Source organism: Galeopterus variegatus, unplaced genomic scaffold (genome assembly GCF_000696425.1).
Source record: "Galeopterus variegatus unplaced genomic scaffold, G_variegatus-3.0.2 Scaffold6399, whole genome shotgun sequence".
Taxonomy (NCBI): Eukaryota; Metazoa; Chordata; class Mammalia; order Dermoptera; family Cynocephalidae; genus Galeopterus; species Galeopterus variegatus.
The window spans coordinates 223,304-239,834 of NW_007732510.1; the positions used below are offsets into that span (position 1 = coordinate 223,304).

The following is a 16,531-nucleotide window of genomic DNA, read 5'->3' on the forward strand; positions in this document are numbered from 1 at the left end:
ATTACATTTACAGTCCTGTTGATTGTTAAGGGTCTCCCTCAGTTCATAGGATTCATCTTTTTGAAAGCAGATCTACTCTCCCGTATGCCAAAATTCTTGCTGGTATTGTTTAGCTCATGTCTCTTCTTTTTATTTAATGTAAGGTATTATTATGTAATATGAGTATAGTGGTTCCTAATAGCTTTAGCTACTTTGCTAGCTGATTTAGTCTCTCCAAACTATGTAACATAGTTAAATTTCCTTATAATGAAATTATACAGTGAGATTGTTCCTACTGGTCTTTTCCATACAAAATAATTACAGTCATTCCTACTTCAGTTAAAGACATTTTGCTAAGAAGAAATTGATTTTCATGTAACAGGGGCTCTTGGTAGTTTGTTCTAACTGAGATTAGTACTTGGTATAGCAAGTGGCTATTAACTTCAATCCTTCTATAAAAAGATACACTTAAGTAATTACTCTTACTAGCTTCTTGAGAAAATTGTGTAGAAGTTAGTCATTTACATCATGTGCAGAGTAATTTGGTACTTGATGAAATGGTTAATTTGTGTCTATGACTCTTGCAGATCCTACAGAGCAGGTGACAATACAAGTGCTGTCGCCAAAAAACGCCATCAAAGAAGGGGACAACATCACTCTTAAATGCTTAGGAAATGGCAACCCTCCTCCTGAGGAGTTTTTGTTTTACTTACCAGTAAGTGCTCAAGTGTTGCTTGAGCTAAACTTCTACCATTTTGTCCTGTGGTTGGCTTCCGGCCGACATTAAGAATTGTATGTACTTGGGTAGCTCAAGTGAGAAAGAATGTTATTCTTGGGGACCTGTAGAATGTCCTATGAAAGCTTTTTCAGCGTCTGCTAGTTTTCTTGCCTTTTTTCCCTTAATGTTGAGATATTTCAGGGACAAAGAGAATAAAAAGCTGACCACAGGAAACCATAACAGGAAAAACTCAAAATTTAATTATCCAAATAAGGCTTAAGAATATGCTCTTCAGAAGCAGATACAGTCATCCCTCGGTATCCGTGGAGGACTGGTTCCAGAATCCTCCCCCCATGCATTGCCCTGACCCTGCAGATACCAAAATCTACAGATGCTCAAGTCCCTTAGTCAGCTCTCTGTATCCATGAGTTCTGCATCCACAGATGCAGAGGGCTGACTGTAACTACGACATGGAAAATGATGACAGCAAATGGTCTGGTGTGGGTTCTAAGGCTACCCATGCTGTTGCCCTGAAATAGGGATAGTGCTGTGGCACATTCTATTGAGCTTGATAGAGTAATGCTGAGTTCCCTTTCTTGTCATTGTGTATACTCTTGACATGCCGCTTCTTCAAGTTTTATCCATATCATAGATGAAAGAAATGATATGCATAGAGGATACTTAGGAAATTTACCCTAGGATTTGTTCTGGATGTCAGTGATATGGAGTCGCTAGGAGAGAGCTATCTGTGGATGCCTGTTTGCTTAGCCATGGCTTTGTGTTTGAAGTCACCTTCACGTTGAAGGAAGCCATGTACAACTCCATACTGCATTTACTGCAGGGATGTGGAATTTCATCTACCACATTTACTCAATAGTATGGCTTTGTGTTTGAAGTCACCTTCACGTTGAAGGAAGCCATGTACTACTCCATACTGCATTTACTGCAGGGATGTGGAATTTCATCTACCACATTTACTCAATAGTATATAAGAATGTTGTTCATTACGTTACTTAGAATACTAGTATAAGTAACTCTTTTAGACTTAAATTCTGACAGGAGACTTTGTTTCTCCTAATAAATTGACATGCTGTTTTTGTCTCATTTGCAAATGGAAATTTTGACAATTAGGTTTTCACTTTGACTATCAGGGATGACAGAGACAATTTGTCTCAGTTTTAGCAACAATATTGGCTGATTATCTTTGTTCATTAACATATATTCCTACCTCATCTACATTTTCCTATTCTTAATTTTTGTTTTGTTTTCTTTTTACTCTTTTTTTCTTTCTCTCCTCCCTCTTCCTTCCTCCCTTTGACTCTCTCCTTCCTTCCTTCCTTCCTGTCTTTCCTTTTTATTTGGATATATGACATGTTTTCTTGTAAGCTGCTTTAAATCTTTCTGTTAAACTAGATAAAGCATAAATAAAACATACTTGACATTTTTTAAAAATCTGCTTTAAAGCTTAAACACAGCCATGCTTTCAATAAAATAGATGTCATTAATACAATATAAATTAGCTCCTCAAATTCCTTAGAATCAAAATACTAATTATTTCTCTAGGAATCAGATGCTGGTAACACAACCTGTACTCTTTTTTGTCCAATCAAAGAAACACTTTCCCCCTTTTTTTAATCTGAGAAAATGCCATCTTCATCAAGAAATACAATTGTTATCATTGTAGCTACCAAGGGTAATCATCTGACGTTTTGCCTCTATCAAAAGGGACAGCCTGAAGGAATAAGAAGCTCAAATACTTACACGCTGACAGACCTGAGGCGCAATGCAACAGGAGACTACAAATGCTCCCTGATAGACAAAAAAAGCATGATTGCTTCAACAGCCATCACAGTTCACTGTAAGTCACCTTCTTCTTCAATACCAGCGTCACTTCAAAGGCTTCTAATACTCTAATGCGGCTATCCTTTCAAATCAACTGCAGCTATTGCTTTCTGAAATAACTTGGTTTCAATAGACTCAGTAAAGAGCATCAGAGTAAGCTCCACTTTGGCTAGGTTTGCACACAATATTGAAACCCTGCACAGACCTGATAACGCAACTTTTGGCAGTGGTGAACTTTCACCTTCTTTCAAAATGGCTTCATTTGTGGTATCAATAAACAATATTCATGTGCGTCTTAAAGAAGTAGATCACTATATATTTTAAGAAAACATTTAGATAGTTTTGAACTTTACAAGGTTTGCAATTGGCCCAGAAAAGTGCAGATTAAGAATCTTTTTATTATTATTGTTATAGAACAATATGAACACTCAAACTCAGGAAACACAATGTTACTGTAGACTCACTTTTGGAAGAGGAAGTACAAACAATTAAAATCTATTTATTGGCTGAATAGACTCAGTACAGAAACATAAAAAATTTCTGGAAACAGAACCTCTTCAAAATCACCTTGAACATACTTTTTTAAAACTTCTAATCTGCTTTTGACCTCCAGAAACTCCAAAAGTTATATTTGCCCAATATGGTTAAAAAAGAGAGAGAGATACATAAAAAACAGACACTTACCTTGAGTTCTTTACTTTGTAATGCATATCAGTCTGTATTATTGATGTACCTGATGCATCAGGGAAATACTAAAGTAATTCACATTGCCCCCTGGTGACACTAACTACAATTCACAAAGTGCTTTGAGCAAGTGTCAGCCTTTCTTGGAGGTAAAGTCCAAACTTTCTAATAAGACCTTTGCCCCCAAGAGTACCACTAATAAGGTTTCCTCTAAACACAATCCACTACAATCCCATTGACTACAAGATGTTTCTTTGTTTCAAAATCAAAAGAGACTTTAGAAATTGCCTTGAGCACATGGTTTTAAATCTTTCACTCTATCCATAATGCTTGAAAAACATGTAGGATAGAAGCTAAAACTTTGAGGGAAGTACACGTGGGTACTCTGGGGAATAAAACAACCAGATGGTTGTTTTTGATTGTCTGGTGTTAGGATTGCACCCTGGAGAGCCTTGCAAAAACAGTGGACTGTTAAGAAATGTTCATAGCCAGGGCGTTTTGCTCTTTACTTCGTACTCATGTTGCATGGGTTTGAGTGTGTCTGCCATCAGAAGCTAGTTAGAGAGAAAGCAGTGACCTTTAAGCAAAGCAATAGAGCTACTTTTTCTCTGAGGACCCATCAGTTATGGAGCCATTTATCCAGACCTGTTTCATGAAAAAAAAAAAAAAAGAATGGTGAAGCAAAGGAATGCAGCCAACAGAATTGCCTGTGCAGTAGCTCTCTGATGTCATTGTTCATGATGTCTTTGGGTCAATAACCAATAATCCAGTGCATAGAATGGCGAAGCAAAGGAATGCAGCCAACAGAATTGCCTGCGCAGTAGCTCTCTGATGTCATTGTTCATGATGTCTTTGGGTCAATAACCAATAATCCAGTGCCTTAGAGATGGTGTGATGTCCTTATGTTTAAGAGATGCTAGGTACACAAGATCCTAAAAGGAGAGGGCTTTTATTTGTATTACTTGTACATTAGGCAGGCAAGGATAGATAGCAGAATAACAAGGCAAAAGACTTGGTTGCAGCCACATAGTTCCTCTATGATTAGCTGTGATAGAGGGAAAAATTAAACAAAAGTGTGTAACAGTTTAATTGGATTTCAGTGCATTTAATTAGATTGAAATGCATTTTGGTTTTGATAGGTAGACTGGAGCATTAGGTTTTAAGGCCTGTATTGCTCTTTAAAAGCTGAAAAGAAGCATTGCAAATAAATCAACATTTTACTCTAAATTATATAAAAACATAAAAATCCCATTTCTGTTCATTTATCCTTGATTGCTTGTTTGTTTTGCAAAGCAAGATTTGTTTCCTTTTCATAGATGACTAGAGAGAGTGTGGGCAGAGGAACACCAACCTACACCTGCTCATGTTTGCAGAATAGACCTCTCATCAAGTCTCTCAGCGTACACATCCCTAGTTGCTGATGAAACAGCTACTCTTCCTCTGCCAATTCATACACACACAGATTCTTCATCAGAACTTTCAAAGTTCATCATTATCCTTTAAAATATTTTATTTTCACACTAGCATGTTAATTATCTAGCTAATAAAAGCTTCTAATTCACCCTGAATAAAATTTTCATCTAAATATAATTCACCCAAATAATTTGAGGAAACTCCACTTTTCTATATGATTGTGCCTTTATTAATATTAATGACAAACTGAGAAAGCATGCTTCTTCTCTTCATCCTTCAATGATAGAGTTTGAGGGCATCCTATGTGACAGATGCTGTGGATATGTCAGTGACAAATCAAGGCATGATCACTACCCTCATGGAACTTTCAGTCTAACAGGAGAGACAAACATAAAAAAGGATGTTTCAGGGCCAGCCCCATGGCTCACTCAAGAGAGTGCGGTGCTGGTAGCGCTGTGGCCATGGGTTTGAATCCTATATAGGGATGGCTGGTGCACTCACTGGCTGAGTGTGGTGCAGACCACACCATGCTGAGGGTTGTGATCCCCTTACCGGCCAAAAAAAAAAAAAAAAAAAAAAGATGTTTCAAACAATCAACAAATTTCAATTACAACATGTAAAAGGAAGGAGAAACACAGAGTGCAACAGCAAATCCCTACCATAGAATAGAGTCCCCCCTCCCAGTGAGGCAAGCACGGTCTTTTGCAGTCTGGCCTCAGTTCATTGTATAGGTTTATTTCTCATGTGTTATCACCACTCATACCAGATTACTCACCATAGTGAAATCTGCTAAGCTCTCTCACCTCTCTGCCTTTTCTTATGTAGCAAAAGTGTTCCTTATGTCTTCACCCATCAAAGAAAGCCCTTCTCAATAATCAGGGGCCATGAGCATACAGTGTCTCCTGCAGAAAGCGTTTGTTACTACTTTGAAAGTCACTTTGGCTGTCTACACTCCTATAAATCTTTGTACCTCCGTTTGTAGCCCTGTCTTTAATCTTTCAACAAAATATTTATTGAGCTCCTATCCTGGAGCAGGTTTGCTACTACACACTGATTTCACAGGCTGTGTGTGTTTTACAGTCAGTTGAGTGCATATTACCTCTACCTCATTAAATTGTAAGCTCGTTATTCATCTCTGTATCTCCCATTAGTCCTTGGGACATAGTAGCTGTACAATAAATGTTTGTTCAATTGAATTGGATTTTCCTCATACAGTTCATAGTATGACAGTAAGAGTTTTATAGAAATTATTTTCCGTATGAAAGATTATACATCCTTAGGTACATTTATACCGTTTTTTAAAAATGATATCTGCTGACAGTGTACCTAACAATGGATCTTATTTAAAATTTCAACTGTATGAGAAATGGAGTAGGATTAAAAATCCATCTACTACTATAGTCAATTCTTTCTGAAAGAACACATATACTGTCTCATGGTTTTTCAGTTTATCACCTGCTGTCTAAATATACTTGACTTTCCAACATTATGCCTTACTAACTCTTTTTATAATATTTACCTAGTCATGATCTTTCTTTATTTTCTTCCAGAGGTAATTCATCTTTTTTTCTTAAGATGATAGACCCTAGGGGAATATTTACATGCAAATAAAGCATGAATCTTAAACTTACTTTGTTCATAGAAATTGAGAGAATGATTTGTTTTATTTAACTGCAAATAATTACATAAGCAATTAAATTGGCCATTCATTTGTCTAAACTGATCTTAACCTTAACCCTGGCTTGAAAAACTAGTCTGACTGTGCTACAGTACAGTTATTTCAGCCACATAAATCAGTTCTAAATTTTCCAGTGAGGTTAGAAGGATTTTTTTTTCCTTTCATCTTTTCATCTCCAAAATATTTTGACTATCTTACCTTCTTGAAGTTTGCATTTCAAGATTTTCTGCTTCACAGATTTGGATTTGTCCTTAAACCCAAGTGGGGAAGTAACCAAGCAGATTGGTGATGCCCTGCCTGTGTCATGCACAATATCTGCTAGTAGGAATGCGACTGTGGTATGGAAGAAAGTAAGTATACTTCCTGATACTGCCTTGCTGTTTGGACAGACTTCTCTTTAGGTTTCTTTTGTACTATATAGCTAAAAATGTATGTTCATGGATGTATTTATACTCCCACATTCATTCTCTCTCTCTCTTTTTCTAATAATATAAATCAAATTACAACAAAATGGTATATGCTAATAATATAAATCAATTACACAACAACAGCAGGGTAGCATTCATAATTGATGCTCTGAAACTTACTTTGGGGTGTTACTTTAATTATGTGTATATACTAGGTAGTCATAAACACACATGCATGGGTGCACACACACACCCATATTTGTGCACTTTAGGGCTTAACAATTTACAATGTGTTTAATCCACGTTATTCTTACATGAGGCTTACAATAACCATATAAAATATAAAGATCATTTATTAATTTCCCCACATTACTCATAAAGAAATTGAGACAAGAGAAATTAGAAAGCTCCTAAGTGACACAGTAGAGACTTGAAGTCGGACCTTACTGAATGTAAATACTATACTCTGGTTACGTGCCTTTTTGCCTCTCTGAGCTGAAACTACTTTTAAGTTTTTCAGAGTAGATCCCTTTGGATTAGGAGCTCCTTGAAGGGGTCCTTTTATTTCTCTGTACCATGGTAGAACACCTAAAACATGCTAGGAGCTTATTCAGTATTTCCTGGCTGCTTACATTCTTGTGATTATCTGAAATGTAGTTCATTACCTGTGGACCCAAACATTGTTCTCTTTTTATAATGAAAAAAGTAGAATTGATAATTGGTGATTTGAAACAAGGTTATCACCCAAAGAAAAGGTTGTGACTATGATCCCTCCACTTAAATCCTTGTCTAGTATTTCTGAACACCCAGTGTATTTGTTAGCAGAGCATGGCAGAGCACTTAGCTTGCGATGTGTTGAGAAAACACACACATCATTTGAAGTTGACAAGAATTGTCTTTATAAAAATATGTGGAGAAATTTATTGCTAGAGTTTCTTCTTAATAAAAATATAAATTATTTCTTATTGCTTTACTGTCTGCTTTTTGATCCCTTTCAATGCTAGATCCTCTGCTACTCTTAGAGCTCAGTTTCTCATTCGCTCTCTTCCAGCCACAGCTTCATCACAACTTCTTGTTCACTTAGGTAATTAAAGTGTCACTCCACAGACTTCACATTTAACATGATGTATTTGTAGTAGTCAATGGTCATAAGACTGGGTGAGTTCTAGGCAACTGGGCTACTCAGTAATTGTGTGAACAACCATAGAGCATTTTACTACAGGACTAGAGAACCTAAGTTTACTGTGGCTAAAGCAGTTTCTACATCAACTGCAGTCGTTGTTGATCAAATACCAAATGTATTCAATCATTTATGAGCACGTAATGTATTCAAAGTAGTGTTAATCAATGTTGCCTGACTATTGGTTAGTTGATGGGAAGTGGGAAAAAGGTATCTTAGTGGACAAAGACCCATATAATCTTAAGATTGTGTTTATTGCCTGCTCATTTCAAGGAGCATTTCAATTCCTGGTAAAATACGATTACTTTCTGTATAATAGATGATTTTTTAAAAATTAAATCTTAAATTTCCTTTGTTCATAGAAATTGGGAGAATGATCTATTTTAAGAATATCTTTAAACCTCATTCTTGTAATAATTGCCATTGTTCTGCAATAGATGCCCAGTATTGAGAACTGTATCTTATAAAATGACTTTCATTTCATCATTGATTAGTACCTCAAGGTCTCCATATTTGTCAATCTTAGATCATCTACAAATACTACAAGGAGTAGGTGCCATCAATTGAAAACTTTCCTTAATGTAAACACTTACCTTATTTACATAACTAAGTCCTCTTAGCATTTCAATATGATAATATTATTACCCCATTTCACAAATAAATTATTATGTTAAGGGAAATAAGCCAGGCACAGAAAGAGAAATACTGCATGTTATTACTCATAAGTGGGAGCTAATAAATAAACAAACAATAATAATAGTAATAAGTTGAATTTCCAGAAGGAGGGAGCAGAACTGTAGTTACTAGAGGTGGGAAAGGGGAAGGTGGAGGGGGAAATAGTGAGAGCTTGGTTAATGGACAAAAAACAGCTATGTAAGAAAAATAAGTTCTATTGGTGTACAGTCAAGCTAGGCATTCATAATTAACAATAATTCACTGTACATTATCAAATGGCTAGAAGAGAGGAGATTGAAGGGCCTCAACACAAAGAAATGATTAAGTTTTGTGATGATGAATATGCTAATTACCCTGATTTGATCATCACATGAAGTATACATGTATTGAAATTGAAATTCAACTCTGTACCCTACAAATATGTATAATCAATACACTTTGATTTTTTTAAAAAACAAAAAAACAAATAAAGGAAGCTGTCTCAGAAGTTTATGAACTTGTTCCAAACTATAAATTCACCAAATGAAAGCGTCTGAAATAAAACTCTGATAGTGTCTGACTCTAAAACTACAAAGGAGAAAGGAAATCTATTTTTGAAAGCACCTGAAATTAAGAAAAAGAAGATTGCATTGTTGTTATACCCAGAAGAATAATTTAGGCTTAATTATTATCTAATAAATACACTTAGAGTTATAATTGTGTCATGTGAGGTAATTTACTTTTTGTTTAATCAGGATAACATCAAGCTTCAATCTAGCCCATCATTCTCTAGTCTTCATTATCAGGATGCTGGAAACTATGTCTGTGAAACTGTTCTACAAGAGGTTGAAGGACTAAACAAAAGAGAGTCACTGACTCTCATTGTAGAAGGTAAGAAAATACTTGGGCACCAATTCAAATCTGTCTTTGAGAATTTAATACTGGATATCTTTTCTGATCTGAGTTTTCTAATTATACTATATTTTCTAATTATAATGATATTTTAGGAAAACCTCAAATCAAAATGACAAAGAAAACTGATCCCAGTGGACTGTCTAAAACAATAATCTGTCATGTGGAAGGTTTTCCTAAGCCAGCTATACAGTGGACAATCACCGGCAGCGGAAGCGTCATAAATCGAGCAAGTATTTGTCTTTTTGTTATATGCTGGACTTGTCCAATGTAGGGTTTTATTTAGGTACCTGTATTAGTCTGTTTTCTGTTGCTTATAACAGAATACCTGAAACTGGTTGATTTATAAAGAAACAAAATTTATTTCTTACGGTTTTGGAGGCTGGAAGTCCATGATCCGGGGGCATGCCTGGTGAGGGCCTTTTTCCTCGTGGTGTCTCCCTACAGAGTCTCTTAGTGACCAGGGTATCACATGGCAAGAACAGACTGAGCAAGAGAGTTAACCTTCTCACTCCCCTCCTTATAAAGCCATCATCACCATGTCCATTATTCCATGAATGGATCAGTCCTTCACAAGGGTGCAGTCCTCACGATCTAATCACTTCTTAAAGGCCCCACCTTTCAAATACCATAATCAAAATTCCCACCCCTTTAGCACTTTACAGTGGGGATCAAGCTTCAATACATGAACTTTGGGGGTAATCTTTTAACCCAGGAGTACCTAGACTGTATGCTGATGTGTTACCATATGAAATTTGCCATGTATTCTCAGAGGAAATTATTACTAACTTCTTAATTTTCCCAAAGGAAGAACATGGCTCAAAGAGAAATTTTAAATCCCAGGGCTATGGACATTGGAAGAACCATTATGTTGTGGTCAGTGTATGTTTTTAAAACAATGTAAATTGGTGTTGCTCCATGGTCATTAATTCCTGAAACTTGGGAGATTAAAACATTAAGGTATATACTTTTTTTGCAACATAAACTTATGTATCTGAGTATAAGTAGCCATCATTACTTTGCTTACTTATGTACCTTAAAGGATATCTCTTCTTAAAACTGGGCCCTGGGGGATGGTGAAGAACACAGTCACTGCCTGTGAACATATGCTGTGATGTGTCTGTTCCAGGGCAAGGACCAGAATAAGGCAAGCTTCAAATAAGAATCTGGAATGTGCCCTTCTGAACACAAAGGAACATAAACCAACCCTTAATATTTGCACATTTTGGGTAGACATTTTAGTAATAGTAAAGGCTCAAGAGCTTATAAACACTGCCAATAAATTTCTATTAATACTAAGGCTTTGACTAAAATAAATAAATAAATAAAACATGAGTATCTTTCCTGTCACTAGGGTTCAGAACTGTAATCCCACTAAATTGCCAATCTGCTTAGGTTACTATAATACTTGTTAATTCCATTTTCTCTATAACAGTCTTCATGTCCCCTCCTCACAGTAGAACCAGTTTAAGACACTTTGGGGGCATCCAGAAGTGCCATTTGATTATTTGAATCTTCTGTGCTGCCTTCTTTTCAGATTGGGACCCAGTTGAAATTTGAGAAGATATGTATAAAGAGAGCAAAGAGCTACAAATTAATTTTAAGTTAAAATCTCCACTCTTCCTCTCTCCGGGGAAGTTGGGCTGTGGTTCAGCTTTTGTTCACTATAGTTTTGCAGAGCACGGTGGATTTGGGCTCTTTCACCTATGGGTGATGCATATTTATCTGCATGACTCCAGGTAGGGAAAGCCCCCAAAGCAATGAGCACACGTGAAGCTAATGACTCCCGATTTGTTTAGGTGTGGGGGACACACAAGTGACAGAGCATGCCAGAAGAGGGCAAAGAGGTCTGGGCCCCTTAAACCTAAGGACATGCAATTTTGTTGATTCAGAATAAAGACCTGAACCACCCAAATTGCTGACAAAGTACAGATGTAATTTTTTAGCATTGAAAATGGCTTTCTTTTCTACTCTATTCTTTTTGCTCTCTAGTTCAACTAAATGATCAATGCAGCAAAAAAGAACTTTTAGTTACTGGTAACGCAGGCATCGAAAATAGAAAAATAAGCACACAATAAATATTTGATGAATGAAAAGATACAAAGATTTAAAACAGCACTCTAGAAATGAGCACATATATTTTAGAGAGATTAAAGTAACAAAAACAAAGACTCAGAAAAGTCGTATGAAAAAATCCAAGTGGGAAATGGAAAAATAGCAGGTGAGCTTACTATGAAGATAAAAGTAATCATGCCATTCTTCATTGCCAAGGAGAAAGATTGATTCCCGCCCACTCGGTGATATGTTACTTTTCTGGTTTTAGGTTTGTGCTGATCCATCATAATCTTCTATTTGTTCCTTCCTCAGACACATGGCAAATCTGTTATTTTACAAGTATGAGATATCTCTGCCCCTCCTCTGTCCCCAGGGACTAGAAGATTTCTCAGAGCATGAAACAAGCTCTTGTCCTCAAGGCACTTACAGGGCAGTTAAGGAGAATGCAAACAACGTGGAAAGAGAACAATACAAGGACATTTCAAAAAGTTCCTGGAAAAATAGAATTAAAAGACAATATGAATCTTTCCATGAACTTTTTGAAGTGCCCTCATACAGGAAATGGTGTGTACAAAATGACTGAGAAAAGTGCAAGTGTATATTTGTTTCAGTCCTATTGGATTTAGGAGTCAAATGCTGAGAATGAGATAAAAATGGATTGCTTCTTATGTTTGAAGGAATTAAATGCAGTAATTGCCCTCATTAACATCTCACAAAAATCACTGAAAAAGAACCTATCCTTTGTATTTAGAAGAGGAAAATTTAGAAAAAAATTGTTTTGTTTACCATGAGCAAATCATGCATACATTTGCACTTAGATATAATGGCTTAAAATAAAAGAATTAACCCCTATAGTAAAGAACAACGACCAAATTCACAAATAATTAAATTTGTAAGTTTACTGGGGAAAAATTGGTAATTACATAATTACTAATTAATTATTTTAAGACAAGTGCCATCCTGCTAAAATATTGACTAACCCTAAGCTTGCATTGAAAAAGAAGAGTTTAATTAATTTAATTACTAGAATTCACATTGAAAACATAAACAGAAATACCATTAGGGGTAACTGATCTTTTTCCTACCTCCTGTGGACATATGCCCACATCAGTCTCTCTCTATGATCTTACACATCCTCTTCAACACCAGACTATCCTACAGAGCACCACACCTATCCTATTTCATTCACTGTTACTCTTTCCCATGTTTTATAACCCGTTTTCATTTCTAAATCCATCTCCTTCCTTTTTCTTCCAGACAGAGGAATCTCCTTATATCAATGGCAGGTATTATAGTAAAATTATCATTTCCCCTGAAGAGAATGTTACATTAACTTGCACAGCAGAAAACCAGCTGGAGAGAACAGTAAACTCCTTGAATGTCTCTGCTAGTGAGTATTTCATTTCTGGCCTTAAAAAAGTAAGAAAATTTGAAGTTATTCTTCATTAGTTTAAAATCTTCAATTTCATCTTCCTGTACTGCATTATGGTAAGTTTTATTTATTTTGCATTTGGTATCATCATCATAAGGTTATCTTTTCTTTTTTTCTGGTGTCCATTCTTGTACTCTCCTTGTCATTTCATGTTTTATGGTTCAGAGACCTTACCCTGTACAGGAATATTTCCCAAGAGAAATATTACTCTTATTTAATCCTTGTTTTGTGGTGAGAGTAGAGATAATTCAAAGATTGTCTTAAAGCATATTTGCAACAGTTTTAAATTCAGAAAATTTTTAAGTCCATTTATTCTCATTATTTTGAATTCCAATTCTTTCTGATATTTATCCTACCCTTATTTTGTACAAGAATGTCATAAGCTTAAAGTCAGTCAGCAAATTAGTAGAAAAATTGGTGTCAGAATTTATGAAGTCTGGTTTCAAAATTGTTCCTTTTGTTATATGTTTGAAGCATAGCCAAAAATTAGTTAAATGAAATTATCTCAGAGAAAGTGAAAAAATCTGTCAGTGCTGAAATTAGGACAATACATACATACTAATAGCAGCTTCTTCTGAAAACAATTGTCGTTTAATGTGAAATTAATGATCATCTTCAATTCTGTTATTGTTCCTGTTGCTGTCAGTCTTACGTCAGGACTGGTTTATAATGAGGCTCGGTTCTGGACAGAATGATAACTGACCTGCCAAACCTTTCTTCTTCAGTCAGCTGTAATCTTGTATGTGACATTAGCAGGCTAGGGATAGATACACTGGCTAAGAATTAGCAGGAGCTAAGAGAAACTAATTGTCTAAAGATAATAGTCCCTAACAGATTATGACTGGAATATAAAGGCCTGATGACTTGACAGGAGAAGAAAACCAAACAAATTTAACTCTAAAATAGGAGCATTGACATCTCAGAATGCAATTCAGGCACCATTAATTTGTCCTACCTAGAAAGAGAACCTATCCTTTTTTCCTGAACGCCAAGTCTCTTCTTATGCTAGTCCATTGAATGGTGTGCTTCAGTTTCCTAGACTTTGCAGTGGCTTGATCAACATTTAATACAGTTGTTTTCAAATTCACTGAGCACCTCCTGAGATTCCAATTTAGTATGAAGAAGGGCCTGGGAGTCTGCATGTTAACAAACATCCTGGCAGTTCTGGACATGGGCCCATGCCCTTTGAACAATATTTCTATAGTTTTATATTAGACGATAATACACAACAGTGGTGATTCCTAAAATGGACCAAAGGCATAGCACTATCAGAGTCACTTGAAGGGTTTTTACAAACATCACATATGTTGCTTCTTAATATCTAAAGCATCTGCAGTTTTAATCTCTACCTCTACCATTTTGAGAACATCTCTAGTGATAAGTCTTTGACACTAGAGAATGAAAATCAATTCTATAGTGGGTCAGGAAAATTTGAGAAAATTTGAGAAACACTGCATTATAGACTTCATAGGTACCAACTTGTTCCTCTTAAAAAAGAAGTACTGTTTAAAGGTAGTAAAGAGTGGACAAATTAATATGGATTTCAGATTAATACTATAGCTTGTCAGTTGTGAAATTTTCTGTGGCTGGTTAACCTTTGCAGTTTTAACTACTCTTCTTTTCTTAAAACAAAATTAATTTATTTGTAAGGAAGGTCATGCTCTATTAAGTGTGAATTTTTTTACCCTTAGCTGTAGAATAGATATTTTATCTCTGAGTATTATTACATCATACTATTATGGTAAAGGTGACTTTCATATATCAACAAATTTTGTTTTTAATTTCATATTAACATTTTTCATTTCAGTAAGTATTCCAGAACACGATGAGGCAGACGAGATAAGTGGTAGGTACTATGCTGCCGACTCTTCTTCCTTGACTATCAGCTCAAGCTTTATGAAGTGTCATTATATAAGTAATTTTCTTAGCTGTCCACAATTTTGACTTGAATTAAAATACCAAATGAGACAAGATAGTAAGAATGTTAAAATTTTACCCTTTAAAGTCATGTTTGCATGTTAATCAAAGTAATGAGCATTAGTCATTTTTAATAAGAATAACTAGATTGACTTCTTTTTTAAAAAGATCCTTGGCATTGTCTGTAATTGTATGGACTTTTCTTCTTTGTTGTAGATGAAAACAGGGAAAAGGTGAATGACCAGGCAAAACTAATTGTGGGAATCGTCGTTGGTCTCCTCCTCGCTGCCCTCGTGGCTGGTATCGTCTACTGGCTCTACATGAAGAAATCAAAGTAAGTTGTGGAAAAAGAATCTTCATTGCTCATTGACTTGCACTGGGAGGAAATATAATGTGTTAATTGTGCTCATTCCAGCTGTGCATGCAATTACTATTATAAGAAGGACATATTCCCCAAAGCAGGTTGATCATATTTTGTTTCAGCTCACATGGACTGCACTGCCAACATCAGGGACATGGACTGGCATGTGATTTCACATGTGTCCTCATATTTTTCTCAGTCAATAGTCTGAATTCAATTATTCAATTTCTTTCAGCACATGGGTGGATTTTGAAAGTATATACTGTCTAAAGGTCAGGTATTCAAAATCTTTTGGTTGAAGTTGGTAAAGATTAATTAAAAGCGGCTAGTATGTTTTGTAGGGACTGCCTTTGCAGTGACAAGTCTGGTCAGCAATGAAACTGCTAATATCATATTGTCATTACTCCCCTATTCTAGTTAACTGTCTTTGCTACATATAAGAATCTATTTCAGAGAAAAATACATCATTATTTTGGCTTGCATTTTTAAAAGATGATTAGGCAAAGTACCAAGATTACTTGAAAAATGCTTTAGATGATGTTAGGATAAAAATTATTAAAGTCTTATAATATTACAATTAGTGTGAGACTTACAAATCATCTAACAGTAGTTTATAATGAAAATTTCATGAACCAATGAAGATTCTTAAAATATGCTCATGCCTAGTACTTCTCATTGCCCACTTCCAATCCTAGATTCAGATGTGATCGGGCAGGGGTGGGGTTCCAGCATTTACATTTTCAAACAGTTTCATCGGTGATTCTGTGTCATGTTCCTGTTTCAAACATGGGTTTTAACGTGCCCCCCCCATCTTATAAAAGAGGAAATTGATTTTTGCAATGTGATGTCTATAGCTAGTGGCAACTTTGGACTTAATTTTATATTTTCTTTATGTCTGGTATATCCCCTTTTAAAAGAACTCAGGAAAAAGAAAAAGTAAACTCAAATCAGGATTTGTGATCTCGTCCCATGAAGATATCAATTCCAGTGAAGCAATATTTGAATGGTGCTAGCATCCAAGGGAGGCCGTATCTCAGAAATTATGAAAGTCACATAACAACAAGAGCATGTACTGAGCTCTTTTGGTCTCAGAGCACAACTGTGAAGTACTTACCATTATTATTCATGGTTTACATTTGAAAAATCTACAGCAGAGAATGGTTAAATTACTTGCTCAAGGTTACACATTTTGTAAGGGGCAGAATTGTTATTTAATTTAAGTCTATGATGTTTTAAAATCTTCGTGCTTGATCACTAGTCCTTACTTTCTCTTGTTATGCTTATTTTCCCTCCTTTTGG

The 16,531-nt window shown here is 35.6% G+C and overlaps 1 protein-coding gene across 5 annotated transcripts in view; it reads left to right on the forward strand.

The window, feature by feature from the left end:
* Positions 1-15,775, forward strand: part of ALCAM (activated leukocyte cell adhesion molecule) — a 33,369-nt gene extending 17,594 nt beyond the window's left edge. For 3 of the 5 annotated variants that reach the window (XM_008590824.1, XM_008590825.1, XM_008590822.1), the window contains 8 exons: positions 567-694; positions 2,423-2,555; positions 6,552-6,664; positions 9,311-9,446; positions 9,563-9,696; positions 12,780-12,912; positions 14,762-14,800; positions 15,088-15,209. In XM_008590824.1, the coding sequence (XP_008589046.1) occupies positions 567-694; positions 2,423-2,555; positions 6,552-6,664; positions 9,311-9,446; positions 9,563-9,696; positions 12,780-12,912; positions 14,762-14,800; positions 15,088-15,209 (938 nt within the window). Of the gene's footprint in view, positions 1-566; positions 695-2,422; positions 2,556-6,551; positions 6,665-9,310; positions 9,447-9,562; positions 9,697-12,779; positions 12,913-14,761; positions 14,801-15,087 lie in introns of all 5 variants that reach the window. The other 2 variants (XM_008590826.1, XM_008590827.1) reach the window with 2 other exon arrangements.
* The last annotated feature ends 756 nt before the right edge of the window (positions 15,776-16,531 follow it).